The following is a 16,935-nucleotide window of genomic DNA, read 5'->3' on the forward strand; positions in this document are numbered from 1 at the left end:
AGACCACCAAACAGGCTTTGTGTGAGCAACATGGCTGTTTATTTCACCTGGGTGCAGGCGGGCTGAGTCCAAAAAGAGAGTCAGCAAAGGGAAATAAGGGTGGGGCCGTCTTACAGGATTTGGGTAGGTAAAGGAAAATTACAGTGAAAGGGGGGTTGTTCTCTGGCGGGCAGGAGTGGGGTCACAAGGTGCTCAGTGGGGGAGCTTTTTGAGCCAGGATGAGCCAGGAAAAGGAATTTCACAAGGTAATGTCATCGCTTAAGGCAAGGACCAGCCATTTTCACTTCTTTTGTGGTGGAATGTCATCAGCTAAGAGGAAGCAGGGCATTTGCACTTCTTTTGTGATTCTTCAGTTACTTCAGGCCATCTGGGCATATACGTGCAAGTCACAGGGGATGTGATGGCTTGGCTTGGGCTCAGACGTCTGACATTCCTGCCTTCTTATATTAACAAGAAAAATAAAACAAAATAGTGTTGAAGTGATGGGGTGGCAAAGATTTTTGGGGGGTGGTATGGAGAGAGAATGGGCGATGTTTCTCAGGGCTGCTTCAAGCGGGATTAGGGGCAGCGTGGGAACCTAGAGTGGGAGAGATTAAGCTGAAGGAAGATTTTGTGGTAAGGGGTGATATTGTGGGGTCGTTAGAAGAAACACTTGTATAGAATGATTGGTGATGGCCTGGATGCGGTTTTGTATGAATTAAAAAACTAAACGGAAGACACAAGGTAAAAGAAGGAGAGAAAACAGGTATTAAAGGACTAAGAATTAAGAGGACCTAGGACATCTAATTAGAGAGAGCCTAAGGGGGTTCAGCATAATTACTTGCTTGGTTGGTGAGTTTTTAGGCTCTAAGTTTTTGGGGTGCAGTTCAAGTTGTTCTGGTGTCTGGAATGAGACTGGGGCTTAATAAAAAGGAGTGTCCACACAGGAGCTCAAATGGGCTGTAACCTGTAGCATTCCGAGGACAGGCCTGAATTCTGAGAAAGGAAAGTGGCAAAAGTATTGTCTAGTCCTTTTTAAGTTGGTGACTGAGCTTGGTGAGGTGTGTTTTTAAAAGACCATAGTCCATTCTACCTTTCCTGAAGATTGAGGACGGTAAAAGATATAAAGGTTTCACTGAATACCAAGAGCCTGAGAAACTGCTTGGGTGATTTGACTATTAAAAGCTGGTCCGTTATCAGACTGTATAGAGGTAAGAAGGCCAAACTGAGGAGTTATGTCTGATATGACCATGGTGGCCTTCTCAGACCCTGTGGGAAAGGCCTCTACCCATCCAGTGAAAGTGTCTACCCAGCCTAAGAGATATTTTAGTTTTCTGACTCGGGACATGTGAGTAAAGTCAATTTACCAGTCCTGGGCAGGGGCAAATCCCCAAGCTTGATGTGTAGGAAAGGGAGGAGGCCTGAACAATCCCTGAGGGGTAGTAGAATAGCAGATGGAACACTGAGAAGTGATCTCCTTGAGGACAGATTTCTAGGATGGAAAGGAAATGAGAGGTTCTAAGAGGCAGGCTAGCGGCTTGTAACCGACATGGAAGAGGTTATGAAATGACGACAGAATAGAATGGGCCTGTGAGGCTGGAAGGAGAACCAAATGGTCTAAGAACCATTTGCCTTGTGTGTGAAGAGTTTGATAGGTGGAAGTTTCAGCAGGGCAGTAGGTGCGAGTGGCTGATGTGAAGGAGGAAAACTGCCATGAGGGATAGAAGTTGGAACGCTAGCTGCTTTTTTAGCTAACTTATCAGCATAAGCATTGTCCTGAGCGATGGTTGGGGGAAGAAAATAGATTTTGGAAGTTATGATCACTGTAGAGAGTTGAGCATAGTTTGTGATTTTTAGGGCCTCTAACAGTATTAAAGCAGTGGCAGCCGCTGCACACAGACATGAAGGCTAGGCTAAAACAGTAAGGTCGTTCGGACAGAAAGGCTACAGGATGCGGTTTCGGCTCTTGTGTAAGAATTCTGTCTGCACTAACCATGCCTAGGAAGGAAAGGAGTTGTTGTTTTGTAGAAGGGATTGGGGTTTGAGAGATTAGCCAGACACAATCAGCAGGGAGAGTAAGTGTGTATTTATGAGAATTATGCCGAGATAGGTAACAGATGAGTAAGAAATTTGGGCTTGACTGAAGTAATGGGGGCTGTCCGTGAGGCCTTGCAGCAGTACAGCCTAGGTAATTTGCTGAGCCTGATGGGAGTCAGGGTCAGTCCAAGTGAAAGCGAAGAGACGCTGGGATGAAGGGTGTAAAGGAATAGTAAAGAAAGTATGTTTGAGATCCACAACAGAATAATGGGTTGTGGAGGGAGGTATTGAGGATAGGAGAGTATATGGGTTTGGCACCATGGGGTGGATAGGCAAGACAATTTGGTTGATAAGGTGCAGAGATCTTGAATTAACCTGTAAGGCTTGTCTGGTTTTAGGACAGGTAAAATGGGGGAATTGTAAGAGGAGTTTACAGACTTTAAAAGGCCATGCTGTAGCAGGCGAGTGATAACAGGCTTTAATCCTTTTTTTTTTTTTTTTTTTTTTGAGATGGAGCCTTGCTCTGTCGCCGGGGCTGGAGTGCAGTGGCCAGATCTCAGCTCACTGCAAGCTCCGCCTCCTGGGTTTATGCCATTCTCCTGCCTCAGCCTACTGAGTAGCTGGGACTACAGGCGCCCGCCACCTCGCCCGGCTAGTTTTTTGTATTTTTTAGTAGAGATGGGGTTTTACCGTGTTAGCCAGGATGGTCTTGATCTCCTGACCTCGTGATCCGCCTGTCTCGGCCTCCCAAAGTGCTGGTATTACAGGCTAGAGCCACCGCACCAGGCCCAGGCTTTAATCCTTTTAAAGCGTGCTGTGGGATGGGATATTGGCATTGAGCAGGGTAAGGGTGATTGGGTTTTAATGGGATAGTAATGGGCATGTGTTCGGTTGCCAGGGAAGGAGTAGAGATGTCCTATATTTGTGGGTTAAGGTGGGGGGATACAAGAGGAAGACGCAAAGGAGGCTTTGAACTGGGGGAAAAGGCAGCAATGAGGTGTGGCTGTAGCCTAGGAATAGTCAGGGAAGCAGATAATTTAGAGGTTTAGAAGCCTGGCCGTCAATACCTACAACAGTTATGGAGGCAAGAGAAACAGGCCCTTGAAAAGAAGGTAATGTGGAGTGGGTAGCCTCCGTATTGATTAAGAAGGGGACAGACTTACCCTCCACTGTAAGAGTTGCCCAAAGCATCTGTGATGGTCCAGGAGGCTTCCGAGGCAATGGGGCAGCGTCAATCTTCAGCCGCTAAGCCGAGAAGGTCTGGAAAGGAGTCGGTCAGAAAGCCTTGGGCCAGAGCTCCAGGGGCTCTGGGAGTGGCCAGCGGGCAAGTTGAACAGTCCGATTTCCAGTGAAGTCCCGCACAGATGGGACACGGCTTAGGAGGAATCCCGGGCTGCCGGCATTCCTTGGCCTAGTAGCCAGATTTCCAGCACTTGTAGCAAGCTCCTGGGGGAGGAGGTTCGGGAGGAACCCCTGGCAGCTGCGGTTCAGGCGTTTGGAGTTGTGTGCTGGAGATGTGGCTGGGGTTTGTCTCACAGTAGAGGCAAGGAATTGCAACTCAGAAATAAGTTGCTACTTGGCTGCCTCTATTATTGTACACCTTGAAGGCGAGGTTCATTAAGTCTTGTTGTGGGGTTTGAGGGCTGGAATTTAATTTTTGGAGCTTTATTTAATGACAGGAGCAGACTGGGTAATAAAATAAAATGCATATTGAGAGTAAGTCGGCCTTCTGACCTTTCAGGGTCTAGGGCTGAGAAGCGTCTCAGGGTTGCTGCTAAACAGGCCATGAACTGGACTAAGTTTTTCATATTTGATGAAAAAGAGCCCAAATGCTAACTGATTTGGGAGAGGTTGAATAAAGAAAAAGGAACATTAACCTTTACTATGACTTTAGCTCTAGCCACTTTTTTTTAAGAGGAAATTGCTGGGCAGGTTGGGAAGGGCTAGTCACGGAACAAAATTGTAAGCCAGACCGGGTGTGAGGAGGGGAGGTGATAAAAGGATTATAGGGTGGGGGAGCGGAGTCTGAGGAAAAATTGGGACCTAGCTCGGCCTGGCGAGGAGGGAAGAGGAAGAAGTAGAAAGGAAGATTAGAAAGACTCAGCGACGCTTGGGGTTGGGACTGAGGAGACAGGTGGGAGGGAAAGAAGGAAGATTTGGGAGGAGTTGCATTGGGAACAGAGACTAGGGAGGGACTGATGTGTAAAAGAATGCCTGGACGTCAGGCACCTCAGACCGTTTGCCCATTTTACGACAAGAATTATTTAGATCTTGTAGGATGGAAAAATCGAAAGTGCCGTTTCTGGCTATTTGGAACTACTGTTGAGTTTGTATTGGGGTCAAGCGACATTGTAGAAGAAAATAAGGCATTTGGGTTTTAGATCAGGTGTGAGTTGAAGAGGCTTTAAATTCTTGAGAATACAGGCTACTGAGAAGAAGGAAGAATGGAGGGTGGAAGGTTGCCCATGGTGAAGGAGGCAAGCCCAGAGAAAAGAGGGAGACACAGAGAGAAGCAGTTTGGGGGTTCTTGCCCTCCAGAAAAGCAGGAAAGGGGTCGGGGAGTAGAAATAAGGTATTGGGGTGCAAAAATAAGAGATCAGGGCACAAAAATAAGAAGTCAGGGTGCAAAAATAAGAGGGGGGTGCAAAAATAAGAGGTTGGGGTTCTTGCCCCTCCCCCAGAAAAGCAGAGAAGGGGTAGAGACCGGGAGAGAAGGGGTCGGGGTGCTTGCCCCTCCCCCAGAAAAGCAGAGAAGGGGTAGAAACAGGGAGAGAAGGGGTCAGGGTGCTTGCACCTCCCCCAGAAAAGCGAGACTTGCCGCTTAGGGTGAAGGACCAAGGCAGGCATCCCTGCAGCATGGTCAGACACCTCTAAAACGTGCGTGAGTAATCAGAGAGGCGTCCCTGCAATAATTAAACACCAAGGGAAGGCTGCCTTCCCCAGTCCGTGACCGGTGCCGGCATTTTGGGTCCACGGATAAAATGTGTCTCCTTTGTCTCTACCAGAAAATGAAAGGAATTGAAATGAAGAGAAGGGAGAGATTGAAGGGTGGTGCCAAGATTGAAAGGAGAAAGAGGCTGAGAGATAGGGAGAGAGGTTGGAGAAGAGAGTAAAAAGGGAGCCACTTACCTGATTTAAAATTGGTGAGATGTTCCTTGGGCTGTTGGGTCTGAGGACCTGAGGTCGCAGGTAGATCTTTCTCATGAAGCAAAGAGCAGGAGGATGGGATTGATCTCCCAAGGGAGGTCCCCGATGCGAGTCACAGCACCAAAATGTTATACGTGTCCGTGCGAAGAGACCACCAAACAGACTTTATGTGAGCAACATGGCTGTTTTATTTCACCTGGGTGCAGGCGGGCTGAGTCCGAAAAGAGTCAGTGAAGGGAGATAAGGGTGGGGCCATTTTATAGGATTTGGGTAGGTAAAGGAAAATTATGGTCAAAGGGGGGTTGTTCTCTGGCAGGCAGGAGTGGGGGTCACAAGGTGCTCAGTGGGGGAGCTTTTTGAGCCAGGATGAGCCAGGAAAAGGAATTTCACAAGATAATGTCATCGCTTAAGGCAAGGACCAGCCATTTTCACTTCTTTTGTGGTGGACTGTCATCAGTTAAGGCAAGGCAGGGCATTTGCACTTCTTTTGTGATTCTTCAGTTACTTCAGGCCATCTGGGCATATACATGCAAGTCACAGGGGATGCGATAGCTTGGCTTGGGCTCAGAGGCCTGACATTGGTGTTCTCAGTTTCTATTTCCTGGGCCAAAAAATATCAGGCCATTAAAATAGCCAGTCTCTGGGGCTGCGGTTAACCAAAGTGAGGGGGCATCTGAGATTTAGTTGTTGAAAGACAATGAGAATGAGGGCAAGAAGGAGCCTCTTTAAACACAAACACATCTGGTGTCCACCAGAATTAGGACTCTCTCTTCCCTTTAGTGGAGGTGGCCACATGCACCAGACTGGAATCTTCAACACTAACTGCTGAGAAGGACCAAGCTTAGACCTGTGGACCTGCCATGACCTCCTTCTCCCTCAGCAGGTCCTCAATGAACTTGGAGAGATGAGGGTCAGATTTGCTTTAAATTTCCAATCCTTTCAGCTGGATGTATTAGTTGCAGGCTATGGAAATGAGGAAGAAGGGGAAAGGCAGGAAACCAAAGTTAAGTACACTGCCTAAATTGCACGTTATCTTTTAAAATCTGTGTAAGACTCATTTAAGGTAGACATCATTACTCTCTGGACTGCTTCTATACCAAGAGAAAAAGGACAGCCCTGAGCAGAAGGGAAAGGCATGAATTACTTTTCTTCCAAGCAAAAGTGGTGAAGAAGAAAAAATTTCCTTTGACATCCACCTTATATTGGTGCCCCTTCCATTTCATAAAAAGTAGAATGTTGAAGCTTTGCCCATAAGAGATCATCTACATCAGCTCCTTTAAAGTGAGGGTCTAGAGTTGGAAGGTGACTTGCTTATGGCTACAGAATACATGGAAAAGCTCTAATAATCAAAGATCTCCATTTCAAAGCTATTGATTTTCTCAACTGTAAATCTTTCAGGCAAGTAATTCCGTTTGCACCCGGATTTATAATTTGTAGACTTTTTAATATACTACCTGTGAAATGGATATGTTTACCATTATCATTTTACCAGTGATGAAGGGATCACAGTTAACAAATTAGCTAATTTCCTGAGACTTGGAAGAGACAGAGATGCTATGAAAAGCAAGTGCCTTTAAAATATTTTCTCAAGTATCCTGGGCTTCCATTCACTCTTCCCCCCTAATTTTAAGAGTATTAGAGGTTTACTATAGAAAAATTTGAAAAACACAGAAAAGCACAAGAAAAAAATTACATCACCTACAACCTCAGCACCCAGACATAACCAGTATAGCACTTTGAATTTATGTTTTTAGTGGTTTTAATACATAAATATATATTTTACATGGGATCATACTGTACATATTGTTTTGTAATATTTTTACTTAACAATATATCACAAATACTTCATTTAATATTAATTGACATAAGTTTTTTTTTTTTTTTTTTTTTTTTGAGACACAGTCTCGCTCTGTCACCTAGGCTGGAATACAGTGGTATAATCTCGGCTCACTGCAACCTCCACCTCCCGGGTTCAAGCAATTCTCCTGTCTCAGCCTCCCGAGTAGCTGGGACTACAGGTGCATGCCACCATACCTGGCTAATTTTTCTGTATTTTTAGTAGAGACGGGATCACCATGTTGGTCAGGCTGGTCTTGAACTCCTGATCTCAGGTGATCTACCTGCCTCAGCCTCCCAAAGTGCTGGGATTACAGGCATGAGCCACTGCGCCCGGCCTGTGACATCAGTTTTAAGTTTTAGGATTTTGTGTACATTCATGATGGTTTCTGAAACATACATTTCCAGGTACAATTTCAAAGTCAAAAGGCAATGCTTAAGGCTTCTGGTATTGGTTGCCAGAGACAGTATGTATTTATTCATGTCTTACCAGCAGCATTAGAGTCCCAATGTCCCTGAATCCCTGTCTGTTTTATAAGGAAGTGTCATCTCAACTCTTGCTTTAATATACATTTTAACTGTAGTGAGATTGAACATTTATTGTTCACTGGCACTTATTTTGTGATTTCCCTACTTAAGTAGCATTTTTTTTTTCTATTGGAACTTTCTTATGGGGAGAGAATATGCTGAAGTGGCTCCACAGTCAGGTTGTGGGTTCAAAGTCTGACCTCCCCATTTTTTGGATATATGACCTTTAGCCTTCATCTCCTCATCTGCTACATACACGCTGTGATGAGAAATAACATTATAACATTAATAATTATATACAAAGCCCTTAGCAAGTCTCTATGACATTTATTTTTTTTCCTTTTTTTTTTGGTTTGGAGACAGGGTCTTGCTCTCCCAGGCTGGAGTGCAGTGGTGTGATCTTGCCTCCCTGAAACCTCAACCTCCAGGGCTTGAGCAAACCTCTTACCTCAGCCTCCCAAATAGTTGGGTCTACAGGCATACACTACGTCTGGCAAATGCTGTTTATATTTTGTAGAGATGGTGTCTCACTATGCTGCCCAGGCTGGGCTTGAACTCCTAGACTCAAACAATCCTCCAGCCTTGACCTCCCAAAGTGCTGGGATTATAGGTGTGAGTCACTGTGCTTGGCCTATCTATTACACTGCTTACTAACATACAGTAGAGCTTTCTTACATAAAGAGTATTTCCGTTTTACAATATACAATTCCTACTTAATGTCCTACCTTTTCAGTTTGTTCAGGTCTTTATCTGTGGAAGAGGAGGAAAATAAGAGTTGAGTAGCTCTTACCATGTATTTTAATATCTTACATCTTTTCCAAATAATCCCATCCATTTTTTCACATTCTCTCCCCAAACATGGGCATTTAGGCCTCCTGCCATTCTTACTGGTTAGCACATGTTCACTGATGTATGCCCAATAAGAGCATTACTTCTCTTTGCTTCTTTTTATCCTCATGAAAATTCTTTTTTTATGCACAGGATTCTAGATTTCCACACAGATTTGTTTTTGGTGTGGTGTGTTATTCTTCCTACCTATTAGGTCTTTTGAATATGTCTTTGTGTTGCTGGTTAACCTGCACAACATTCCATCTTACACTAAGCATCAGTCTAAATATTCTCTTCCTGCTAGGCCCCTTAGAAAAGGGAAGTCTCCACTGATTGTGACCATTAGTTTCAGTTGTCATTTTCTTTTAGCAGTCTTTAATAAAATTTGCAAAAGATGGCTGGGCATGGTGGCTCATGCCTGTAATCCCAGCACTTTGGGAGGCCGGGGTGGGTGGATCACCTGAGGTTGGGAGTTGGAAACCAGCCTGACCAACATGGACAAACCCTGCCTTTCCTAAAAATACAAAATTAGCTGGCCCTGGTGATGCATGCCTGTAATCCCAGCTACTCAGGAGGCTGAGGCAGGAGAATCGCTTGACCCCAGGAGGTGGAGTTTGCGGTGAACCAAGATCACGCCATTACACTCCAGCATGGGCACCAAGAGCGAAACTCCATTTCAAAAAAAAAAATATTGCAAAAGATATTGTGAAATACTGGTGACATAAAACAAAACTGAACATGTGCGAGGTGCCCAAAGAACGTCACAGACCCAGCAACTGACATACTTTTTGAGCACCAAAGCCCAAGGGAATGTACTAGGAATCGTGGGAATACAGCCCCAGAAACAAATGATATGGCAGCTTCTGATCTAGAGTCTTGGAAATTATAGGAAACCTGACAGCAACTCTGATATTGTCTTTAGAATCAAAGGAGAATCTTAAGGATGGGAGAGACAGTCTTAACACTCAGACTCTTGAGGTATAGGTATAGGCTCTTTCTCACCCTCATTCCCACCACTACCCTCATGGAAGTTCTAGGATAGCCTACAGGTGTGGCAAGGAAACCACATATTTGCCCTTTCCCTGGGGTCACATAAACCAAGACAAAGCTCTTGACTCCCCTGTGGTCCAAGGGCTCCAGGTTTTGTCTATTAACAGGAACTTCTCCATTGGCACTGCTTAAGAGTCTGGCCAGACCCAGACATCTCTGACAAGACCTCACTACATCAGGAACTCAAGGAATGCTCCACACTTTGTTTCTGGCCTTTGGCTACTGTTCTTTACTGGGAATCTTCTTCCCTGGAGTACCACCTTGGCTAACTCCTCCTCATCCTTCAGGCCATTTCCCCCATTTCCTTATCCAAGGCTGAGTCAGAGGCTCCTTAAGGTCACATAGGAGCATTCCACTTTCACTGCCTGTTTGGCTGCCTTGCCCATTAGACTATAGAAATTACAGTCTTGTTTTCCACTGTATTCCTAGTCCCTGGGATAAAGTAGGTACTCAAAAAATAACCTTTGGGTAAATTATATTCTTTCTTCTCACGCCTATCTAATTCCTGGCCTGCCCTGGGCTCAACAAATCATTGATGAAGCCATTTCCCCACCTTTCTTGCTGCTCTGTCACTGTTCTTTGTTGGGTCAGTAAATTTTTGTTTTTAGTTCCTGAGACAAAGTGCCTCGCACAGTCCACACCAGCCCCATAACCTGGTACACTCACAATCAGATGCGGTGGCAGAGCCTAGGTTGCTATATTCTTTTCATGACGCTTCCATACAAAGTCAGATTTCAATGTTACAGTCCCGTTTTTCATATTTCCTGAGTATTCCTAATAACAGAAGAGCTGGAAGTAATGATTCTTGTATTCTGTTCTGATTAGACACAGGAAAAGCTTTCAAAGGACACTTTAGCACTGGGAAATACTGTACAAAGCAAGCTCGACTCAAGACCTAGTATTTTATAACCTTTATGGAGTTTTGCTCCAAAGTAAACTCTTTTGACTAACAAACATAAAAATTTGACTTAAGTATTTACACTATTCACAGTATTCACAAATTACTTTATAGTGTGGACTCTCTGATGGCGCATAAGGACTGATCTGTGCTTGAATGCCTTCCCACATTCATTACATATATAAGCTTCGTCCCCAGAATGAATTCTCTGATGCTGAACAAGGGCTGAGCTCCTTTTGAAGGTTTTGCCACATTCATTACACTGATAAGGTTCCTCCCCACTATGAATTCTCTGATGTCTGATAAGGTTTGAGCTCAAACTGAAAGCTTTTCCACATTCATTACATTCATAGGGTTTCTCTCCACTATGTATTCTCTGATGAGTAATCAGCTCTGAGCTTTGCCTGAAAGCTTTTCCACATTCATTGCATTCATAGGGTCTCTCTCCTGTGTGAATTCGCTGATGTCTAATGAGTTTTGAGCTCTGGCTAAAGGTTTTCCCACACTCATTACACTCATAAGGTTTCTCACCAGTGTGAATTCTTTGATGTATAATGAGATATGAACTTTGACTGAATGCTTTGCCACACTCATTACATTTACAAGCCTTCTCACCAGTATGGATTTTCCGATGTCTAATGAGGGCTGAGCTCTGATTGAAAGCTTTCCCACATTCACTACATTCATATGCTTTCTCACCACTATGAATTCTCTGATGAATAATAAGATAGGACCTCAAACTAAAGGCTTTCCCACACTGGTTACATTTATAGGGCTTCTCTCCAGTATGGGTTCTCTGATGTTGTGTTAGAGAGGAATGCTGCTTGAAGCTGTGCCCACATACATCACATCTATAAGGTCTCTCTTCTGGAGGAACATTCTGACACATTATAGAGTCTGTAGTTAGAATCAAGCATCTTTCAGTCTCATCATAAAGCTCTCTCTTTCCTAGAGATTTGTTTGTGAAGATCCCTTGATTAAAACTGCCCCCTTGGGAAGAAGATCTTAGTTTCTCCCCTGTAGCACTTCCTTGCTTCCACACTAAATTGTTTTCATGCTCACTAATTCCTCGAAATGAAGGTTCCTGAGGGAGTCCCTGTGATTTTTCTTCTGAGATGCCCTTTGTTGCTGTTTCATTGTTCTCACAATCTGAAACAATAAGTAGCAAACAAACAGATATTACATTTCTCTAGTCACTGTCAACACTTTCTACATGAGAGAAAACAGAAGCTTCTACCTACAAAGATGTCACTGTCCTCTAGTATCTTTTTATTCCAACTGGCCAAAAGAGGGTCTCTCATATCTAATAAAGTCTACATCTACACTTTGAATTTCATCGTTTCCTGCCTCTTTTGAGACATCAATTGATAAATTACCTACAATTTTTTTCTACTATTTACAATCTCTTTCTCAACTGATTCCTGTTCATCAGCTTTTAAATAAGCTTAAGTGTTTCCTACCTTTTAAAATCAACCTTCTTGCCTACATATCTCCCTCAAGCAACCTCACTCTCTCTCATAGTGGTTTCACAACCTCACTCTCCCATAGTGGTTTCCTGAAAGAGTTGTCTGCAGCCTTTCAAGTGAAAGTATCCTCATTCCACAATCTGGTTTTTGCCTTACCATCCTCCCCTGCCCCCCAATGCCCCGTCCCCTACTTCCACTGATTCTACTCTCATCAAGGTCACTTCATAGCTCTTTAATCCAATGGGTACTTTCTAGATTATTATTCTACTCTCATCAGGGTCACTTCATAGCTCTTTAATCCAATGGGTACTTTCTAGATTATTACTTAGCCTCTCTGTAGCACTGACACTGAGGATCACACCTTCCTTCTAGAGACATTCTCTTCCAGTGATATTAGCCTGATTTCTGTGGCTGTTCCTTCTTAGATTCTAGGGTAAATCACTCAAACATGAGCATTCCTCCAGATTCTGTTTTGGACTGTCATGTATCCTTACTCTACAAAGCCTCTACCCTTGGCTTCCATTACAACTTATATTGTAAGCTATTGTCTGACTAATGCCTGCCCAGATCCCCAATTATATTCGTATTTTATTAAGCTCTAAAGTCTTATGCTAATTGGGCATTTTACTTTTGAATATTTTACAAGCACCAAATGTACCAACCTAAACAAATCATCAGATGTATTTGTTTTTCCTTATGTTTTCTCATTTACATGAACAGTACTACCATTAACCAGATTGTTCAAGACTGAACCTCAGTATCATCCTCAACTCCTCTCCCTCACACTCTAGTTTTAATAATTACCAGATGTTGCAAAGCAATTTAAATGCTGATGAAAAGGAGTCAGCTTTTATGTTCTCCACCGCTCACCATAAGACATATTGATTGAATACACTGTGGCCACTTGGATTATAGCAGTCTCTAATAGGACCATACTCTTGCTTTCCTCGCGTGATTCTCCATTTGCAGCTAACTTCTAAACTACAAATCAAACTATGTCACTCCCTGTCCAAAATCCTTCAACGGCACACCACTCCACTTAAGAAACTATACAAACAAATTAGCACGACATACAGGTCTTTACGACATACAGGTCTTTACGACCTGGATCCTATTTTCCTCTCTGGTTCTTCTCTTACCACCTGTCAATTCTCCATTCAAGTCAAATTCAACTACCTGCAATTTTCAGAATGGGTTGTATTCTCACACCTTCGGGATGGTATGGCCTTTACTTGGGCTACTCCTCCTCCCACCCATTTACCTGGCTTTCTCTTACTCATAGTTCAAGTCTTAGCTTAGATTTTCTTCCTTCAGGAAGAATTCCTTGATCCTCTAAGATTGGGTTAGGTGCCTTTAGATGTGCTCCAACAGTACCCAGTGCCTACTTTTATTCTATAATTTACTACATTGCAACTGCCTTTTTACTTGTCCATCACCCACCTAGACCTGAAACCTCTTTAAACCCAGGGCCTACCACAGTACCAGACATGTATTGACGCTTTATAAATTTACAACATAATGAAATGAGTGAATGAATAACAGGGAAACTGACACAGGAGGGCTCACAGCAATTCATGAGGGGTGAATACAAAGCCGCTAAAGTGAGCACCTCTGGTTTAGAATAATAAAGGTGATGCTCACATGTGGCGAGTTTATCAAGTGCAATTAATTCTGCATTCTCAAAAACAGAAACCTAAGTGTCAAGAGTTTCCAGATGATTTCCTATTCCTCACCACTTTTAGGGGAAAGGCACGATTTCCAGGATTTCAGCTGTGTCTTTAAGGGCTGGAGGTGGATGTTTGGTGACTCTTGGGATGCTCTGAGACATGTTAAATCCTTCCATGGCACTGCTGGTTCCTGTGGACTAGCTGGGACCTGAAATCAGGAAAATATGGTTAGCTTTGTGAGAAAATCCCTAGGAAAACTTGTTTAGTAAAAATCTCAAAGAAGTCAATGATGACATCTCCAGGGAGAAAAGAGCATTCAAGGGTATAGACAAGTATGACTCTACTAGTCACTTCAGGTTAGGCTTCAGTAGAGACATAAAAATTTTGATCCTACTGTTATGATACCATTACATGCTCCAGGCTGCAAATTCCTTTTCCCACAACACATCACTTTTCTCTGTTCCCACCTGCTGCCCTGGGTCATCAAACTCCCTCTCCAAATCCTCCAACAGGGTCACAGCTTCCTCGCCGCTTTTTGGATTATGTTGCTGAACCCAGATCTGCAGCTCCTCAGGCAGAATGCTCAGGAACTGCTCCAGTACCAGCAGTTCTAAGATCTGCTCCTTTGTGTGCAACTCTGGCATTAGCCACTGATAGCAAAGTTCTTGGAGTTGGCTCAGAGCCTCCCGGGGCCCAGGTGTCTCCTGGTAGCAAAACTTTCTGAACTGCTGACGAAACAATTCTTGGCAGGATTGAGCACTCCCATTCTGCTTAAATTTCTCATCCCAGGAAAAGTTATCTTCTACTTTCACTAGTATTAGTTCTTGTTCTGGAGGATCCTGAGGTATCAGGGTTGAAATCGCTACAGATTCCACAGCCATTCTTGGCTGAAACAGCTTAGCAAAAAGCTCAGTACAACTGGGTTCGGTGCTTGAGGAGGAGTGTGAGTAATCTCTTCTTTCCTGAAGGATATAAAAGCAGTTAACTTATAGCAATCAATAAAATCTTTAAGAACTTGTAATAATAAAAATGAGTAACTTTAGTAATATATTGAAAGGGAGCAGATTTGGGGCTATCACTAAATAAAACAATGAGATGATAAACTAAAAATCATTAACCTCAATCAGTGTCTCCCATTATGAAGAATTCCTACCACTAATGTTAGAAAAAACTATTTTAGAAGCCAAAGAATGTGTATGCAACATTAACATCAATCACATAGTGAGAAAATTTCCAATTCTCTTTTAATTCTGATTGTATCAAGGAGAAAAATCTATCTCTAACATGTATATATTAATAAAACTTGTAGAACTCTTTTAAATGAAATATAGGCTTCAGAATCAGACTTCCAAGGGTAAAAATATTTAGGCAGAATTTAGTAATACTGATTTTAAACGTTTATTTTTAGTTACTTTCTATCTAAAGTAAGTAATGTTGATTTTCATTTAAGGTAGTAATATATTTTTTTTAAGTTCACATTAAACATGAGTTGATGTAAATATTGGGTATTTGTCATTTGATCACATTTGGTGTTTACCAAATTACTTCAACAAACACTGAGGCACTTACTGAGCATTAGGTTAAGGTTTTTGCTTATGAATAAATGAGTCTACCGAGGAATTGACCAAGAACAAAGACGTATCTGTAAAATGCTTACCACGTGTTCAAAAACATGATAGGTACCACATACACAAAAGCAGCAAAAAGATCAGTATCAGTTCTGAAAAAGCCTAGAATATCCCAGGAGTAAAAATGTTCAAAAGCAAAATATGGTAACAAATAGTTATTGTATTAAATGTTGTGACACAGACCAAACGACCTGATTTTAGGATGGCGAGATATCGATAGGAGTGTATGCCCTTAGTTTGTCAGGACAGATGAGTAAAATTCATTCCTCACACTACTGTTAACGTTAGAGATTAATTAGCATATTTAGCCTACAAATTTAAGGTTTATTAACCAGTTAGGCTGCACTAACTAGCACTTCTATTTTTATATCCTTGGTTAAACCCGCAGCATTTGCCAAGTCACGGGGTCAGGGGAACTGCGTTTTCCTTTGGAAAGCAGGGTTTTGAGTGCTGGCCTCCTCTAAGTTCCCCACTCGCTTGGAGACGCCGCGCGGGCCAAGGGGCCGAGACCTGGGGATGGGCAGGCCGAGCAGCGGGGCTCCTCCACTGTCCGGCCCGCGCTCCTAACCCCACCTCCCCCTTCCTAGGGGCCCAAATCCCTCACCGCGAAGCCCAGGAGCGGCCAGGGAATGAGCCGCCGACCCAGAGCGGCAAGCCACAAAGACCGGAAGTGTGCGTACGCAGTGTTCCGCTCTCGTGCGCTCCGGGTTCCCCGCCGCTCCGCCCCTTGCTCTCAGGTAGCCAATCAGAGCCGCGGGGTCAACTGGTCCCACCGCCTTCTCCCGGCGGCCGCTAGCCCGGCGGAACCTCCAAGCCCAGGCGAGAGTGCGCTAGGAGTCGGGGTAATTGTGAGCGGCGGCACCCGGGGGCCCCGCAACTCGCCTGGGCCGTCGCCACCCTGGCTTTCTCCCGGCGCCACCCACGTTTGTTGGTGTCGAGTAATTCCCGAATCCTACTCCCAACTTTCCGTTAAAATATTCAGATTTTCGGCCGGGCGCGGTGGCTCACGCCTGTGATCCCAGCACTTCGGGAGGCCAAGGCGGGCGGATCACGAGGTCAGGAGATGGAGACCATCCTGGCTAACACGGTGAAACCCCATCTCTACTAAAAAATACAAAAAATTAGCCGCGCGTGCTGCTGAGCGCCTGTAGTCCCAGCTACTCGGGAGGCTGAGGCAGGAGAATGGAGTGAACCCGGGAGCCGGAGCTTGCAGTGAGGTGAGATATGCCGCTGCACTCCAGCCTGGACGACAGAGGGAGACTCCCGTCTCAAAAAAAAAAAAATAAATTAAGATTTTCCCGTGATTCCAGTTCTTTTCCGAGATCTCTGACAAAAGTAAACGCAAATAGGCTGAACAAAAACTAACAGTCACTTATATTGCTCTTGCCTATGAGTATCACTGGAGTCTTAAAACAGCTTTGTGCTGTGGCTATATAATCCCCAATTTACAGCCATAGACATTGTCCAAAGTCAGGCAACTTGTGACCAGGGACGCCCACGTCCCCATAGTTCAAGGAGACTGGTATCATAGACTCCAGGAGCCTATTTCAGGGTCTTCCCATTCTTCGGTGGAAGTTGGTATTAAGTCTTACTGTTTAAATTTTTTCTGTGGTTATTTAGTCGGCGAAAAATGATGCCTCATGTTTGAACTTTGTGAGCTTAAGATGGTCCCCCTTCATGTTTATTGACCATTTGTGGTTCTTCAGAGATGGCTTTTCCCATTTAAAAAATTAAGGGGGTAAGATTTTTCTTTTTTCTTTGTGAGAATTTTTTGCTTATTAAGGATAGCAACTCATTTGTTGCAAATTTTTTCCCATTTATTTGTATTTATTTTTAAAATGTTACATTTTACATGTTTAAATGTTACATAT

The 16,935-nt window shown here is 43.7% G+C and overlaps 1 protein-coding gene and 1 long non-coding RNA gene across 5 annotated transcripts in view; one reads left to right on the forward strand and one right to left on the reverse strand.

Annotated features, from left to right (window-relative positions):
- Positions 1 to 27: 27 nt before the first annotated feature.
- ZNF397 (zinc finger protein 397) lies at positions 28 to 15,758 on the reverse strand. 4 transcript variants are annotated; one of them, XR_012089309.1, is made up of 6 exons: positions 15,669 to 15,758; positions 13,904 to 14,398; positions 13,503 to 13,644; positions 8,253 to 11,452; positions 5,146 to 6,126; positions 28 to 3,276 (listed from the first exon to the last, which is right to left on the reverse strand). XR_012089309.1 is itself a non-coding variant. In XM_007974284.3 (4 exons), exons 2-4 carry the CDS (start codon positions 14,315 to 14,317, stop codon positions 10,407 to 10,409), a joined length of 1,602 nt encoding a protein of 533 aa, XP_007972475.2. In that variant the 5' UTR covers positions 14,318 to 14,398; positions 15,669 to 15,758; the 3' UTR covers positions 7,766 to 10,406. The 4 variants fall into 4 exon arrangements, 2 of the variants coding, with proteins under 2 accessions (XP_007972475.2, XP_037838297.1); XR_012089308.1 differs by having other exon boundaries at positions 28 to 6,126; XM_007974284.3 differs by lacking the exons at positions 28 to 3,276; positions 5,146 to 6,126 and having other exon boundaries at positions 7,766 to 11,452.
- Positions 15,759 to 15,803: 45 nt separating this feature from the next.
- LOC103222542 (uncharacterized) overlaps positions 15,804 to 16,935 on the forward strand; it is a 44,936-nt gene continuing 43,804 nt past the window's right edge. Inside the window, exon 1 of the long non-coding RNA XR_005234786.2 lies at positions 15,804 to 16,281. This is a non-coding gene — a long non-coding RNA (uncharacterized lncRNA). The remainder of the gene's footprint in view (positions 16,282 to 16,935) is intronic.

This window comes from Chlorocebus sabaeus, chromosome 18 (genome assembly GCF_047675955.1).
Source record: "Chlorocebus sabaeus isolate Y175 chromosome 18, mChlSab1.0.hap1, whole genome shotgun sequence".
Taxonomy (NCBI): Eukaryota; Metazoa; Chordata; class Mammalia; order Primates; family Cercopithecidae; genus Chlorocebus; species Chlorocebus sabaeus.

What these genes read in the sequence shown, in the direction of transcription:
- ZNF397 (XM_007974284.3), bottom strand. Translation starts at nt 14,317, where the DNA reads ATGGCTGTGGAATCTGTAGCGATTTCAACCCTGATACCTCAGGATCCT. An exon ending in TTGATGACCCAGGGCAGCAG is followed by an intron (nt 13,645 to 13,903) that starts GTGGGAACAGAG and finishes TCCTGATTTCAG; the next exon opens with GTCCCAGCTAGTCCACAGGA. An exon ending in GTGCCTTTCCCCTAAAAGTG is followed by an intron (nt 11,453 to 13,502) that starts GTGAGGAATAGG and finishes TTATTGTTTCAG; the next exon opens with ATTGTGAGAACAATGAAACA.